This window comes from Cherax quadricarinatus, chromosome 1 (genome assembly GCF_038502225.1).
Source record: "Cherax quadricarinatus isolate ZL_2023a chromosome 1, ASM3850222v1, whole genome shotgun sequence".
Classification (NCBI taxonomy): domain Eukaryota; kingdom Metazoa; phylum Arthropoda; class Malacostraca; order Decapoda; family Parastacidae; genus Cherax; species Cherax quadricarinatus.
The window spans coordinates 31,427,655-31,444,312 of NC_091292.1; the positions used below are offsets into that span (position 1 = coordinate 31,427,655).

Below are 16,658 nucleotides of genomic sequence, written 5' to 3' on the forward strand. Positions count from 1 at the left end.
CCGTTTCTCACCAAGGCAGGATGGCCTGAGAAACAAAAACTTTTATCATCATTCAGTAGTGTAGTGTAGGCATGACAGAGGCATGCCTACAGTACACTACTATACACACACACACACACACACACACACACATATATATATATATATATATATATATATATATATATATATATATATATATATATATATATATATATATATATATTCAGTGCTAGTCACGGCATTATGCCGGGGAAGCGCCCCGGCATAATGTCATGACGAAAAATCAATCGTCTACCATACAGGGGTTCCTTTTTCGTTAGTGCATTATGCCTGGTAGCATCCGTTAGCATGACGTCACGACCTGCCTCCACACTCCACAGTCACTCCTCAGTGCTCACGTGGCTGCCGTGGTGAGAGGAAGTGTTGCACTTTTGTCTCTCATCCGCCCAATCTTTTGTCCTGTGTTTGATTATGGGCAATAGGAAGTCTTTAACACCTGAAACTATAGCTCAAATCATGGAGCTTCACAAAGCTGGGCAACAGATGAATGAAATAGTGGAGAATGTTGGTGCATGTGAGCATTCAGTGAGGAACTGGGTGCAGCGTTTTGAGGCTGGCGGCGGTGTCGAGTTACCATCTGCCAACCCTCGGCCTGACCCCTCGAAGAAGACATCTGTTTGCACTTTAACTGTGTTAAAGAAGCAGTTAGAGAGTGCACCTAAGATAACTGCTAGAGAACTGAAGGAAAAGAACCCACATCAACTCTCAGAGGTGTCTGTATGAACTGTTAACAGATGTGTGTCAGAAGTGGGCTACAGTAGTCACCACCAGGTTAAGAAACCGATCCTCTGCAAGCCACAGAAGAAACATAGGTTTCATTATACAAAGAAATATCTTCACTGGAATCCTCTACAGTGGTCTGAAGTAGTTTGGAGTGATCAAGCAACCTTCACTGTCACCTGTAACCATGGATATATGTACCGGCCCAGAGGTAGTGAACTACTAGACCCACCCTATGCCTGTGGGACCACCAAACACCCAGTCTCGCTCATGGTTTTGGGGTGTTTCAGTGTTCAGAGTGTTGGTTAACTCATTGTGCTCCCCAAAATCCAGTTTATGAACCAGTATAATTATCTGCAGTTATTGTGTGATAATTTACCTGAGGCGTTTAACAAGTGTAGGGGTATGGTTTTTATGCAGGACGGTGCACCATGTCTGCAGCCAAATCTGTAGTTCAGTGGCTTAAGGACTGTGAAATGAGGTTCTTTAATGACTGGCCAGGCAATTCCCAGACCTAAATCTTATTGAGAAACTCTGGGCAATAGCAAAACAAAGTTTACTGGGCAAGGATATCAGTTCCATACCGTGGCTGGAGGCTGCTCTTCATGAGGTATGGAATAATATACCTCTCCAAACACTCAAGAATTTGTGTGAGAGTCTTCCTACACGGCTGAGGGACGCGATTAAGCGTAAAGGACGCAGCACCAAGTAGTAAAACCTCAGTGAGTGTGCAAATATATATTATAATCATTCATGGTATGTGTTTGTGTTTTGGTACATGTGTGGGGGAGGGGCTGCATAATGCCGTGACTAGCAGTGTGTGTATATATACGTATATATATATATATATATATATATATATATTATAAATATATATACATATATATATATATATACATATATATATATATACATATATACATATATATATATTATACATATATATATATATATATACATATATATATTATACATATATATATATATTATACATATATATATATATATATATATATATATCTATATATATATATATATATATATATATATATATATATATATATATATATATATATAGAGAGAGAGAGAGAGAGAGAGAGAGAGAGAGAGAGAGAGAGAGAGATAGATAGATATGCAGAAATGGTCCCAGTTGTCAGTGTAGGGTACCGCTGACAACTGGCAATTAACACCAATTTTTCTGGACAACAATTCATTACCAACACTTCTTTCTTCGGAAAATGGCATATATAACAAGGATCTTTCGCTTTTTCCTAATTATGTTCATCACTGTCTTTTACCAGGTAAGGTCTTCATTTAATAACGTTGGTAGAATTACCGACAATATGTTAGGTAAATGGTGTGCAACTAATTAGCTATTTTATTACGGCAATATTTTACCACAATAAAATGTCGTAATAGTTGCACATGTGTCCTTTTGCCTGACATAAGGTCCTCTGTCTTGCCAACATCCCCTTCAGCGCTGTGGCGGATGAAAGGGTTGATCCCATTCCCTGTCATAATTTATATTTCCTAGTTTGTTAATGATATTCTTCCCCGGCCCTGGAAAACATCATCCTATCCTTGATACATAAAAAAATCTTGTCCACAAATTTAATCTGCTTATCATCCTCTAATACAATTTTCTTATTTTCCTTTGTAGCCTTCGTTGTGTCATTCTCTATTACAGTTCTTCAGGTTACACTGCCTTTTCATGAACTTTTTTCAGCTTAACACCTTTCTTGCCTAACTCATCTAACTTGAATTCATTATTTCGTTTTCTTTCTCGGTTAGATATCCTCAGTATCCTATTTTTATCACCTTTATTTATGACCGTCTTCCACTTGTATACTTTACTCATATCTTCCCACGTTCTACGTCTTTCAAGAGGGCGCAAGTTCACAGCTCTCGCTATATCTTTGTTTGAAAGATTCATCATATAATGGGTTAATTTTGCTATTCTTCTGCGTATGTACACCAAAGTATTTTCAATATTTTTCGTGGACATCACTTCTGTGCCACATAATCCAAATGAGGCTTTACTACTGAAGTGTAGAATGAAGGTGATGTATGATACTTAAAGGAAGGATCGTATTATTATAGTCCCTGGCCTTCTTAATTGGTGTTGATCTACCTTGTTTAAGCCTTTTTGAGGATGTTAAACTACTGGTGCTAGATTTCATGAGCGTGTTGAGCTTAAACTCACGATTTTCTTCAAGGATGCATTATTATTATTATTATTATTATTATTATTATTATTATTAGTAGTAGTAGTAGTAGTAGTAGTAGTAGTAGTAGTAGTAGTAGCAGTAGTAGCAGTAGTACTAGTAGTAGTACTAGTACTAGTAGTAGTAGTAGTAATAGTAGCAGTAGCAGTAGCAGCAGTAGTAGTAGTAGCAGCAGTAGTAGTAGTAACAGTAATAGTAGCAGTAGTAGTAGTAGCAATAGAAATAGTAGCACTAGTAATAGTAGCAGTAGCAACAGTATCAGTAGTAGTAGTAGTAGTAGTAGTAGTAGTAGTAGTAGTAGTAGTAGTAGCAGCAGCAGCAGCAGCAGTAGTAGTAGCAGTAGTAGTAGTAGTAGTAGTAGTAGTAGTAGTAGTACCAAAGTTATGGATGGCGCACTAAAGCATTAGAGATTATACGGCTCCTGGAGGAATGGGAGGCAATCAGGTTTGATCTAGGGGAAGAGAAGATAGGTCAAGTTTCCTAGATCATGAGTCCCTGACTGGCATGAAGGACCTGCCTTGAGGGGTCTTCAAGGTCTTGATCTCCAGCTCCTGCACCTCTTAGAAGGGCCTTTTCAAGGAGTTCAGCTGTCGCTCCTTTGCTTCATGAGGGTTTACAGGTTTAACTATGTCTCTTGCGTGGGTTGTGGATCCCGCAGCGACCGTACTATCAGTAACTGCAAGTCAACAATCACGTCCTCGTCACTACCTACTCTCTCACCATCAACTACGATTTCATTAATAACATGTCCTCCTCCTCCCACGCTCGCACATACCTCCCACTCTTCCACTCACATTCCTTACCCTCGTGGTCTCACCCCTCTGGACCCGCTCTCACAATCATACCGTGGTACTGCGTAGCTCACTGGTCCCACAAAGTCCTGTATTCAATTCCGCTGCTCAGAGAACACTGGAGCAAGTTTTCTTACACCCCTGTCTACCTAGCGGTAAAAATAGGCACATACTGTTGCGGGCCGCATCCAAGAAAATGTTTGATAACTGAAGTCCTGCTGGAATGCCATATATTACGTGTAAGATATTACAGTACCTTCTGGAAGTACTCAAGTGCTGGATAAAAGATATCAGTGTGGACCGTGTATCTAATGATGGTGTCAGAAAAAATGCAATCACTGCAACACTGGTTGCCGTTGTGTTGAAAGAAACTCCCGTTAATAAGATTAGTGGGTTGCATAAGATGCCTCTTTCATACCTTCAACGCGACTACTGCTGACTCAGGAACACTCGTAAATTCTCGGTCACTTTTTTCAGTCACTTCCATGTTCTTGACTTTTTTTTACCTTGTTTTATTTTTTCATCCTATTTATAATTAATTAATCGATTTTCTGCCTTATTATTATTACTACAATTATTATTAGTATTAATATTACAATCATGGGGGAGCGCTAAATCAGCAAGGAACAGAGTGCCTGTGGGTACGAGAGGCATTCAGATTCGATCCAAGGAAGGGGAGGGCAGATAAAATTCACTGGATCAAAAGCCCCTCTCCGTCATCCAGGCACCTTCCTTGAAGGACACACAACCACAGATCATCGCTTCTTTTGACGACGACGAATGTGTGTGCCTATGCCAATAAAAGCATTTAACCTATAAATCCAATACTTTATTTTGATATGTTTAGCTTAATGAAAGCTATTGGAAACTGCTGAGGTGTGCTACGCTTCAAGTAGGTTAAAGTTCATCTGCTGGCGATATTAGACCATATCTTGAGCACTAAAGACGTAACATCTTGATTCTGCCTATGACTATGACTAAAATATCTTGAAGTAAAGAAGAGATGATTGTGTCCCCACCATCTCCTGACAGACAGAAGGGGAATTATCCTCAGGTAAGGCAGCATGTGGACTAACGCATGGAGTGGTACACCCGGGCCAGGTCCCCAGTGTACTGACGTCACACCCGCCTTGCCATTGGAGGATGAGGCTTCCTATATTAACCGTGCGCACCTCAAGTTCTACTCATAATCCACAGTCTCCTTGTTGGAGCAGCATTTTATGGTGATAATACTGAGACACTGGACTGAAGATTAAATTATATTCTACGTAATTGGAGGATTGAAATTGACAATCTTCACGAGACGCGGAATCAAAGAAATACACAGTTTAGTAGTCATTGAGTTATAATGGAAGGAAGCAACAAAAGTGTTAGAAATACTTGGTCACGAGTGATGGGCGTGATGAAGAGCGTGACTGTGGAACCTCTTATGCTTCTTGACGGTCTTGCCTTCTCTAACATACACGTATACATAGAGAACCTACAGATGGATCGAGTGTGCCGAGTGAGCAGCGGTTTTTCCCAACAAGTGTGCGACAATCTGAATTCAGAACCAGCAGCCAGTGTAGAGGTACAACAAAAGTACAGTGTGTTTGCTCTCTATAACGGTATCATTGCAGCTGCACTACCACTCTTCTTTATTCTCTTCATGGGCGCCTGGAGTGATAAATATGGCAGGAAGGTGCCTCTGATAGCAGTACAAGTGGGTCACGCACTCCACGCTGCCGGCTACTTGTTAGCTACTTTGGCACCTTCTTTGCCTGCTGAAGTGTTACTTATCGTCACGTTACTGGATACACTAGGTGGCGGTACTGTATCATTCTTGACGGCAGCCAACTCGTACATTGGTGACGTGTCGTCAGAAGAGTCGCGTACATCAAGAGTGGGACTGGCCAACAGCATTTGGTTCTTAGGAGGTCCAGTGGGCACACTGATGGGTACTTACATCTACAGCTGGGGCGGCTACCTGCCACTCTTCGCTACTTCCCTCACGCTCTCCTTAATGGCCCTGGTGTACGTGGTGGTGTGCCTTCCTGAAAGCCATGGACCTTTCGTCAAAAGTTCTGTTGCGGAAGCCCCAGAACACAAGCCACGAGTGGCGCTGCGAGAGAGTGTAGCGGCAGTGTACGGACTAGAGGTAAATGCTACACCCGACAATACCCTCCAACTCTCCCGCCTTACTCTCACCATCATGATCAAGGACTTCTTTAACCCGCACCGTATCCTTGACAGCTTCAAGTCAACGCTGAGGAAACGCGAAGGAAACACAAGAGCTCTTATTCTTATTCTCATCTTCACCAGCCTCCTCAGAAGAGTTACTCGATGTAAGTGCTAACATTTATGTAAGAATTTTTAACAGGAAGAAAGGAACAGTCCTAATGCGAACACTAAAAACAAATATATTAATTATTTATTGGAAATGTTATTTTTAATATAGCAATCACCATATTAGTTAATTTATGCACTTGAAATTTTGTAACCATTGATCCTGTCCTTCAGCTCCCTATGTGTTCGCCTTCACTCGTCACGTACTAGGTTGGCAAGCTACTGACTACAGCCTCTGGGTTACCTACAAGAACCTCTTGGCCACCACTGGTAAGATACATGTTTACACGTACACGATTTACAGGTAGTGATGAAGCCTGTGCATTATTAGATCAGATTTTCAGTCTAATGTTTATGTGCCTTGATAGAAACAATATTACCTTGGTTAAACTGCTATTAAATAAAGTGAATGTTTAGTTTTAGTCGGTTAAGTAGGTTATAAACTCTTAATAGAAAAAAAATCATGCAAATGAATATGTAGAAAATAGAAGAGTGCCGATAGGAACTAGCAAATCGATTGTATTTCACAAAGAAATGTGTCCACAAAAACATGTATTGAAAAAGAATAACACAATCAATAGAATACAAAATGTTACTGATAGACCAAAACTAGGCTCTCAGAACTCGTATTTCATCTTCCATGGAGCTGTTAATCAAATTAAATTAATTGTAAGGTCAAAAACACTAGAATACTATATCTCAGCGGTTCTTATCTGCTGAGATATAGTGTTAAGAATCTCTGAGCAAAATTAAGGAATGGCTTTTATATATATAGGTGTGTATCTGTGATTTGGTCATTAAAAGACTTTTCTGAACAATTAAAAATAATAATGTTAAGAATGAGAACGAATTTCTTCAGTAAGATAAATTTACATTCGCAGAAAGATTATAATCTACGCAGTTGTTCAAAAACATTAATGTACTGATATATTAAATGCCTACAATATCCAAAGATACATCGTCAGTCAATAGGTTTTTTTTTTTTTTTTTTTTTTTGCATCACCGCTTTCAGGGCGAGAATGTAACTCACTAATAAAGTAGCTACTTAATCGCCAATTATAGTGAAGATTGTGCATGCGAGTGAACATACTGCTATGAAGATGGGACATTTCAGCCCAGATATTAGACACGCAACTGCAATGTACGGCGTTGCATTAAATATGTCTTAATTATCAAATACCAACCTAAAATAACATAACATTATCCCTGTATTAAGCCGAGTTTTATTCACTTTCAGGATCGCTAGTGGCGGTGCCATTGTTAAGTGGTCGTCTAGGTGTGTCAGACAACCTGCTGGCCGTGGTGGGCGCCATGTCCGGCGTCATCGAGTATGTCATCTACGGCTGCATTTCTGACTCTCGACCATATTTTATCTGGATAGGTGAGCTTCCTACCAGGGATTGTCAAGTGTAATGCTTTTATAAATAAGTGACATTTGTAAAAATGAAATACTGGTGGTGGAAAATAAGGTGACCACAATCGTATTTGATCCCTCAGCTCCAGTTGCGGCTCTGCTGCTTAACTCCTGCACCATCGCTCAGCGAGCCATGATGACCAAGTTTGTCTCCAAAGATGAAATAGGTGAGTTGGTTTTTGATAATTTATTTTATACAATATAAACTTTTTACTCCATTTTTATATTATCTATTCATTATATAATTGATATAATTAGTGTTTTGCAAAGCGATATTAATTTTTTTATATTATTAGTACTAGATGTCAACATTTGAAACGTAAAATTATATATCCCCCATTTTTCAATTTGTAGGTAAAGTATCTGCGGTGTTAGGTGCTCTTGACGGCATGATGCCCATGGTAACTTCTGCCCTCTACACCGCCGTCTATCACGCCTCCGTCAGCACCTTCCCTGTAGCACACTTCTTACTGGGTGCTTCTGCCAGCGCTCTCATGATCGTCTTTTTCTGGTACGTTTCCGTTTTCGCTTTCATAGTTCAGATACAAATTGTGATTAAGTGTGAAGTATCTTTACTGGTGAATTATTTTCATGAATTAATCATGTATAATATTTTCCAACAGTATCATCATGTTCGCGGATAAGTCAGGTCAATATGACGTGGAGAACGCTAAGCCTAGCATCGTCGCTGGTCCTGTCGCAAACAAGGCGCTGGTGATGAGAACCAACTCCTGCTGGCTGGCCACTGACGTGCTGGCACTGGCCCTGTCTACACCCACTTCCCCGGACGTCCCCGAGCATCATAACACCCAGCAAGGGATAGGGCTACAGAATCACCTGTCACACAAACACCAGTCCGTTTTAAAAACCATTTCAGAAAACAAAGCCGACACCCGTTCTGACGGACTGATGAATACTATCAAGGACTCACTAAAAGCTGTTGTTAGGCCACTAGGAGATTCAGCAGCTTCCTCGGCCGCAACACACAAACAAATCACAAGAGTAAATACAGGAAACTTCTTCGTCAACATTAACAATATCGCTAACCATGTTCTTTTCCCGAAAATTAGTCAGGAGTCAGAAAAGATAGTGAATAATTATCCAGACAGTGATGAGACAGGCGAGAGAAAATCTAACGTATGAATAACTGCATTTTTTTTTCAGAGTTCATTGACTTACAGGCTTAGAGCTGTTATCCTTCTTAAGCTACTTTTGAAAGCCTGTTTCTATGATGCGACCCATGACAGTCGACTATCACCCAGGTACCTGTTTTCTTTAATGTAAAGGAGACGTCTCGTCCTTGCCCGGAATTGAACCCAGAACCTCATGGTTGTGAGCTGAACGTTCAACTAGGCTATGAAAAAGCAAGAGAATTACGGTGGAAAAAGATGCTTATCTACTACTTGGAGCATTTATTAGGGATACGTTTCGCCACGCGTGCCTTCTGAAGAAGCCCTTTTTTGTCGAATTTTTTTTTTACAGTCATATAAACTGTACATAAGTATCGTTTCACAGTTGATCGGTATTACTATACCATATATTTCCAAGGAAATTGTTGTACTGGCGTACAGTAGATAATTACCTCATTATGAAGCGGCAACTTTTCATCATGAAATTAACATTAGTGTTGAATACACTGACCATGACACTTGGGCAAAATATTGCACCAGTAAGCTTCTTCGACTACTAAGCTACCATTCATGAAGTGTTTATACTATTCATGTTGTACTTGCTATTTATATAAAGACATATTTCCGTGAGCTCTAACTCGTCTCGTGAGTTGTGTAGAGAATCAGGAACTCTTGAGGAAAGTATACAGAAGACTTATCACAATACTAGTCTCTTGATCTGTGATATTTATTTCTTTAGTTACTACTTAGATTACTATTTATATAATTTTAATCAATTATTATTTATTTATATGCTATATATCTCCATGACCTAAAAATATATAAATGTTAAACAGTGTTTTGTCTTATGCACCTATGATTAACAACCAAAAATGGGAAGCAAATGATCAGTTGATAGGTTATAAAAGACAGCAGTTAAAAATTACATCAAGTTGAACTTTATTGTCAAAGACTGCACTAGGGAACTGAATGAACCATACGGGCTTAGTGTTTTTTATGAAAGTTATAATAAATCGCGAATATTAAGTCCGAAAGGAGAAACAAGAAATAGACATGAACTTGTATATGTGTCGGGATTGTTAATATAGTTTGGTTCTGTTTATAATATTTGTACTCACAAATAACCAAATAATCACAGGAAAATATTGTCATCTAGATTGAGCACAAGACAACGTCACGAGTTACAACCTCTTTAGGTCGTTGTACGAGAATCTGTTACTACAGTTTACTTTTCATCTGAGGAATGCAAGTTAAGCATATATTGAACAATCACATGACCATATTTGAATGGCATCCTGATGCTTAAGTTTTTATACCATTCTAAATAGGTTTAAAATATTTAATGTTATGTAAGAGGAGCCGACATATTTTCTATAAAAAATTACGATGACCATGACACATCTGTCAAGCGACAAATAATAGTTAATACAATTTCTAGTTACCTGGTAATCCAAAGGTTAACGTCATTTGACTTGCAAAGCCTATTAAAAAGAAGAAAAGATTTTCAGTTCATGACGCTAGATTCTAAAACTTACTCTGATACTCTGAGCATACACAAGGTCTTTAGTTTTTTGCAAGGTATTTTGTTTTATCTCAAAATTAAAAAAAAAAATCACCAGGTATTACAAAATGTCATGATGTGTACTTAAAATTTAGGAATTCATTCTTTATAATTGTTAGGAAAATATAAGTCAGTTTGTATCTTTCTAAATTTAAACTCATCTGTCTCCATTATAGAAAAAAAAGGCAAAACAGGTCCATACCTCAACGACTAAAATACCTGCCGAAGTAGAAACAGATCGTGATTGTAAGTTGGGCCCGCATTATGAGTCCACTATTGGGTCCCTCTCACAGATGACACTGTCTTGCACTGTTGTACCTCTTCTCTGGCTCCAGTATGTAATTTCCAGTATTTTATCCGTGTACTAGATGAATAAAGTATGGTGTGCAACTGTAGCTTCCGTCCAATAAAGATATCCAGATATTTCGCATGTGTTTTATTCATCGACTTATCAACATTATATACCCATGATGTATTGATACATAGCTGACACAGCAACACAATGAAATATTGGTAAAGGGATAACTTCAACTCTACTGCAAGCATCTGGCCTACCTTACGTGCATGATCCACTTCCACTACTGGGTCCCGCCCACATGTGACCATATCGAAAGTGCTGCTCCTCTCCTCTGGCTTTAGCTTATAGTCCACCCTTATGCCTCTGAACTAGATTAATAAAGCTTACTCTGCAGAAGAAACATCTCGCATATATGAAGTCAGGTGTTGCACGTGTGTCCTACTCATCGGACCAGAAGTTGCTTAATCTCTGATGATAACAAGTACCGGTACGTCAGTAGTTCGACTAAAACATCGGACGGGTCATCTGCCAGAGACCATGTGTCAGGAAACGTTTTGCTGCTTCCTGACGAAGAAAACAATTCCCGCTGTGTTCTACGCAAAACATCTTCAATGAGAAAAATAAAAAAGATAATACCGTAACCGGAACAATTCACCAAAAACTCCCACTTAGGACAGGAACGTTAGGGCGACGTTTCGGTCCATCCTGGATCATTATTAGCTGTGAATTGACAGTGGTCCAGGACCGACCCAAAAGTCATCCTAACGTCCTTTCCCTATTTCGCCTGTTTCGGGTTTCTGGAGAATCTTCAATGGGACTAGAAAGCTACTTTAATTTTATCGTCATGGTAAATAACCTGACATAGTCCTGGATCATATAACCCAATCGGTAGCTCATGGAGGATTCGGAAAATCTCTGGTACCGTCAAAGTTGTGACCTCGACAGCACACTAGTTGATGGTACAAGTCTGACCATAACATCATCATAAGTTTCTTTCTTCTATGTGCGGGTTATTAGTGTAAAGTAGCATGTGTAGTAGAGCCCTCAGTTCTCTCTACTAATAGCGTTGATTAATGTGAATATATGGTTTACAAAAATATTGGTTAATAAACTTGTCTGGGGCAATAAAGCGGAGTCTCATGGGCTAAGATAATTATGGTTCTTCGGGCATTCACCCCCACGTACACTAGATGCAATTTTGATGGTTTCTAGTAAAAAATGGAGTCGTTCAAAACGTAAACAGTAGATCGCTAATAACCATAGATACTGAGGCCCCTTAACCATAAAAAGGATGGAATACTGATCTCCTCCCATTATGTAAGCTCAGTGTTTCAATATAAAGATATGAGCAAAAGGAACAAAGTTCTCAGGCACAATTTTCTTAAGAAACATTTTACGTATTTAAAAGTACAAATAAATTGTCAAGACCATTAATCTATTAATATACTGACTTCCGAATGTTTAAGAAATATATTGGCAGGTTGGCATTATTGAGTTCAAATAAATTTAGTGTTTAACGAGATGGAAGATCTCATCTCTGAGAAATAAGTTGTTATTGCACAAAATTAGTTTAGCGATTTTATAACATGGCACATTGAAAATGATGGTTCATATCCTTCTCCATAACAAAGAAATGGAGAGATGTGCCAGAGGGCTTTGTTTTTTGTTATCCCAGGAGGTGAGTAACAAAGTATCTTGTGGGCGTTGCAGCGCATTAGAAATGCGGGTCACCTGGTAGAAGTTGCCGGGTCCATACACTAATGTCTCTTCAGTGGGAGCTCATAGATTCCAATCTATAGCATTACTTATACAATAACAATACCGGACTCTTGCGTTATCTGCGGAATTTCTTATTTTCTTAAGACTGATTCCAAACACGACAAGCTCTTCTATGTTCTAGGTCAGAGCTTGAAGCAAACGGGAGAGCAAATCCCGGAATATTTATTAAGAGTTAGTCAGCAGTCCTAGTCCTCAGAGTTCTTGATTTGTTTATTTTGGACTGTAAAGCAGTACACTTCTGGGATTTTCCAGTAGTTAAGTTATAAAAATCATGGATATTGTTTTAATTCACTTTTTTTTCAACTTTACACATGACAGTTCTGTGGAATCGTTGAACTGACGTTTTGAGTGAAGAAATAACAGACGTGACAGTTGTATGTTAATACAGAATTTTTATAGGTGGTCAACAAGTATGCATTGTTGTATTTTAAAAAAATGAAAGGTTATTAAACCTTGAGAGTGATCACACCTCAGGTGACATCACTGTTACGCAGACAAGGGCTGGGGAAGCTGCAGGTAACTACCGGGTCGTTCCCCTTTGCCCAGGCTTACCAGCGGATGTTGAGGGGTATATTAGCTGGCGTATACCGAGATTGCCTCATAGTCCACTGCTTTTTCGAATGCAGGAAATATTTACTACTGACATTCAAGGGTGTATGCTTAAAAAGTTATTTAAAGAAAGAATAGTGTCATTGCCACTTCAATACAATTTACCTCTGATAACACTGCTACACACTACAATAATAAAAAATAGAGAAAGATCATTTCAAAAATTGTAGATGGAGGGTTTTCGTAAAGTCGTAGGTAGTCAATGGCAACAGGTGATGCTTGTGTTGAAGAGCGTGACTGTGGAACCTATTATGCTGCTTGATGGTCTTGCTTTCTCTAACATGCACGTATACATAGAGAACCTACAGATGGATCGAGTGTGTCGAGTGAGCAGCGGTTTTTCTCAACAAGTGTGCGACAATCTGAAGTCAGAACCAGCAGCCAGTGTAGAGGTACAGCAAAGGTACAGTGTGTTTGCTCTCTATAACAGTATCATCGCAGCAGCACTACCACTCTTCTTTATTCTCTTCATGGGCGCCTGGAGTGATAAGTATGGCAGGAAGGTGCCTCTGATAGCAGTACAACTGGGTCACGCACTCCACGCTGCCGGCTACTTGTTGGCCACTTTGGCACCTTCTTGGCCTGCCGAAGTGTTACTTGTCGTCACGTTACTGGACACACTTGGTGGCGGTACTGTATCATTCTTGACGGCGGCCAACTCGTACATTGGTGACGTGTCGTCAGAAGAGTCGCGTACATCAAGAGTTGGACTGGCAAACAGCATTTGGTTCCTAGGAGGTCCGGTGGGCACACTGATGGGTACTTATATCTACAGTTGGGGCGGCTACCTGCCGCTCTTCGCTACTTCCCTCACGCTCTCCTTAATGGCCTTGGTGTATGTGGTGGTGTGCCTTCCTGAGAGCCATGGACCTTTCGTCAGGAAATCCAACCCTGATGATCCAGAACACAGTTCACGAATGGAGCTGCGAGAGAATGTAGCGGCAGTGTACGGATCGGAGTTGAATGCTACACCCTCCAACACCCTCCAACACACTCGTCCAACTCTCTCTACCATGGTCAAGGACTTCTTTAACCCTCACCGTATTCTTGAAAGCTTCAAGTCAACTCTGAGGAAACGCGAGGGAAACACAAGATCTCTCATTCTCATTCTCATCTTCACCAGCCTCCTCAGAAGAGTTACTCGATGTAAGTGTTCAACAAGTATTGGTATTAGTATTATATTTATATTTAGGGACTCTCTAAGCTCCTAAAGTAATGGAAAACAAACAGGGAGGACGAGTCAAATTCTTTAGATTCAAGAGCCCCTCGTCAGCATCAAGGAACCTCCCATGAAGGGATTACTGGGATTAAATAAAAAAGATATTTGCTTTTACGCCATTTTTATCAGATTAAAAAAGTTTTACAACAGACGAAATGTAATCGTGGGGCCTCATACCGGCGCTTAACAAACTCGTGATTTTCTATGGAACCATGGGTGTTCAAAAAAAAAAAATAAACTGCTGGAAGCTGTAACTTACTCACCAAACTTTTGGGGACAGAAACTATATAAAATTCCAACAGCTGGCATGATTACAATACAAGGATACGACTCACGAAATCGTAATGACACGACTGCAAACAAACCATACCACGGGCGGGGTCCAGCTAGCTGGTCCAGTGGCTAACGCGACGGTCTGGAGTTTTGAGACTCTCTGATCGCGGGTTCTATCCCCACCCGTGATATGGTTTTTTTAATACAAGGATACGTTTGATGCAGGTAATCACCTATATTTATATGCTGCAACTGTAACCTTTTTGTTTTACAGAGCCATTTTAATTTTTTAACAACTTAAAAAAAAATAAGAAAGTATTAGTGATGGTTCAGAGGTCAACTTGGAAAATAATGAACGATTATTTTTCTTTAATGAGACCATGTTTCCTCATCGTTTTAAGAAGTGGTGTCATTATTTGACGTCTATTATCATAGTAACTTTATGTTAATCTTGTTTTATTTGCAAGATTAAAATATCTCAATTGGTTTATTTGATTAGCATTTTTGCTGAAATTAAAAAGTTAGAAAAGTTGTATAAATATGAATTAAAATGACTAACATATACGGTCAATAAAATGTTAAAATGACAGAGGTGAGACAAAGTAAAGAGTGAACAAAATAAAAGTTACATGAAAAGAATATCAAAGTACAAAAGCTGACGTGAGGTTTATCTAGAAAGAGAAAACCAAAATGTGACTAACTTAACAATGACAAGAATAGTGGTAGAGAGGAACTTTATTGAGATGTTTCACCTGTTAACAGGCTTCTTAATGCTGTTTCTTGTTTCCATTGACTGAAGAACCTTGTACACGGGCGAAACATCTCAGTAAAGTTTTCTGCCATTGTGTCCTTCACCACTAGTTGGCTAAGCCCCATTTGTCTCCATTGACAACAATAACTTATGAAATAAGGATGGCAGAAATAAGGCCAAGTTAACAGTGAAAAAAAATCATTCAGGTACAAAAGTTCATGTCGATAAAGAATAAAAAGGTACAGTTTAGTAACTGGAACAATACACAAATAACCCGCACATGGGAGAATAGAAAGTCATCGTAAGATTCATTCCCTTGTTTACGAGTTCTTTGTGTATACTTCACGTCAAGCATAAATAGAAACGAATACCTGAAAAATTACTTTTTTTAGATGATATAATAATAATAATAATAGTAATAATAATAATAATAATAATAATAATAATAATAATAATAATAATAATAATAATAATAATAATGATAATAATAATATCTTTATTTCTACAAGTACATGTACAAGGTATACAGTCCTAGCTGACATCAATGACATACTACTATATAGAAAGCTGCTTGTTATGCAGAGCATTTCGGGCAAATTAGGTCGGTTTTGTCCCAGGATGCGACCCACACCAGTCGACTAACACCCAGGTACCAATTATTACTGATGGGTGAACATGGACAACCGGTGTAAAGAAACACTCCCAATGTTTCTACCCTCGCTGGGAATCGAACCTAGACACTCGCCGTGTGAAGCGAGAGCTTTAGCCAAAACAAATTATAAAAACATTCCAGGACAACCAGCTTATATCAAACATACCATTAAACATGAAATTAAACCTAGATATCGACACCACCTCTTTCAGGTTTGTATAAGTCTGGCAGGAGCGTACCAGTGAGAAACTCGCTGTCTGACTATTAGCTGTAACAAGAAGCAGAGGTCACTTACAAAATGCTTAAATGTATGGGAGTGTTCCCTAACGTGGTAAATATTCGTTCATTCAGTAAGCGCAAACTTCGTTCTGTTCTTTAATCATTCATGTTCAAAAACTCTCATAATTAAATAGCGTTTCGTCTTAGTAATACATGAGACCTTATATCTCTTACACTTACGTAACAGAAGTCTCAAGCTTTAATGGAATAGTATTTTATTTTTACTCTAACGAATTTATTAATGGCATTATATGATTTGAATGTGATTCTAATATTTATTTGGAGGTAGATGTACAAAAACAGTTTACTGAATCTTTTTACGTAAATGAAAATATTTATTTATCACTAAATCAGTTAACGGAAAACAATGAGCCTTTTTCATGAGTGCAGTTTCATGTCTTACCTAGAGTGCCAATTAAAGAATATGAAATTTTACAAATATACTGGTATAGTTTACCAATATAATAGTTTAGTATGTGGAGACAATATGATCGCTTCCATAATTATACTATAAATACTAAATAAATGAAATTATGTTTCATAATCGAAACAATTCCAACTCTCTGGTTGGTTAATAATAAATCAACCCA

General features: G+C 38.8%; 2 protein-coding genes across 2 annotated transcripts in view; both read left to right on the forward strand.

Moving 5' to 3' along the window:
• The first annotated feature begins 4,333 nt into the window (after positions 1-4,333).
• Positions 4,334-10,605, forward strand: LOC128690461 (proton-coupled folate transporter-like). Its single transcript, XM_053779137.2, has 6 exons — positions 4,334-6,102; positions 6,278-6,373; positions 7,341-7,484; positions 7,601-7,684; positions 7,872-8,028; positions 8,141-10,605. Exons 1-6 carry the CDS (start codon positions 5,127-5,129, stop codon positions 8,658-8,660), a joined length of 1,977 nt encoding a protein of 658 aa, XP_053635112.2. The 5' UTR covers positions 4,334-5,126; the 3' UTR covers positions 8,661-10,605.
• A 2,504-nt stretch (positions 10,606-13,109) lies between these two features.
• Positions 13,110-16,658, forward strand: part of LOC128687675 (probable peptidoglycan muropeptide transporter SLC46) — a 32,135-nt gene continuing 28,586 nt past the window's right edge. The window contains exon 1 of the mRNA XM_053775269.1: positions 13,110-14,040. Within this exon, the coding sequence (XP_053631244.1) occupies positions 13,110-14,040 (931 nt within the window). The remainder of the gene's footprint in view (positions 14,041-16,658) is intronic.

Excerpts from the sequence above, each read along its gene's own strand:
- LOC128690461 (XM_053779137.2), top strand. The coding sequence starts at position 5,127 with ATGGAAGGAAGCAACAAAAGTGTTAGAAATACTTGGTCACGAGTGATG. Across the intron at positions 6,103-6,277 it reads CCTCAGAAGAGTTACTCGAT|CTCCCTATGTGTTCGCCTTC; the intron begins GTAAGTGCTAAC and ends CCTGTCCTTCAG. Across the intron at positions 7,485-7,600 it reads ACCATATTTTATCTGGATAG|CTCCAGTTGCGGCTCTGCTG; the intron begins GTGAGCTTCCTA and ends TTGATCCCTCAG.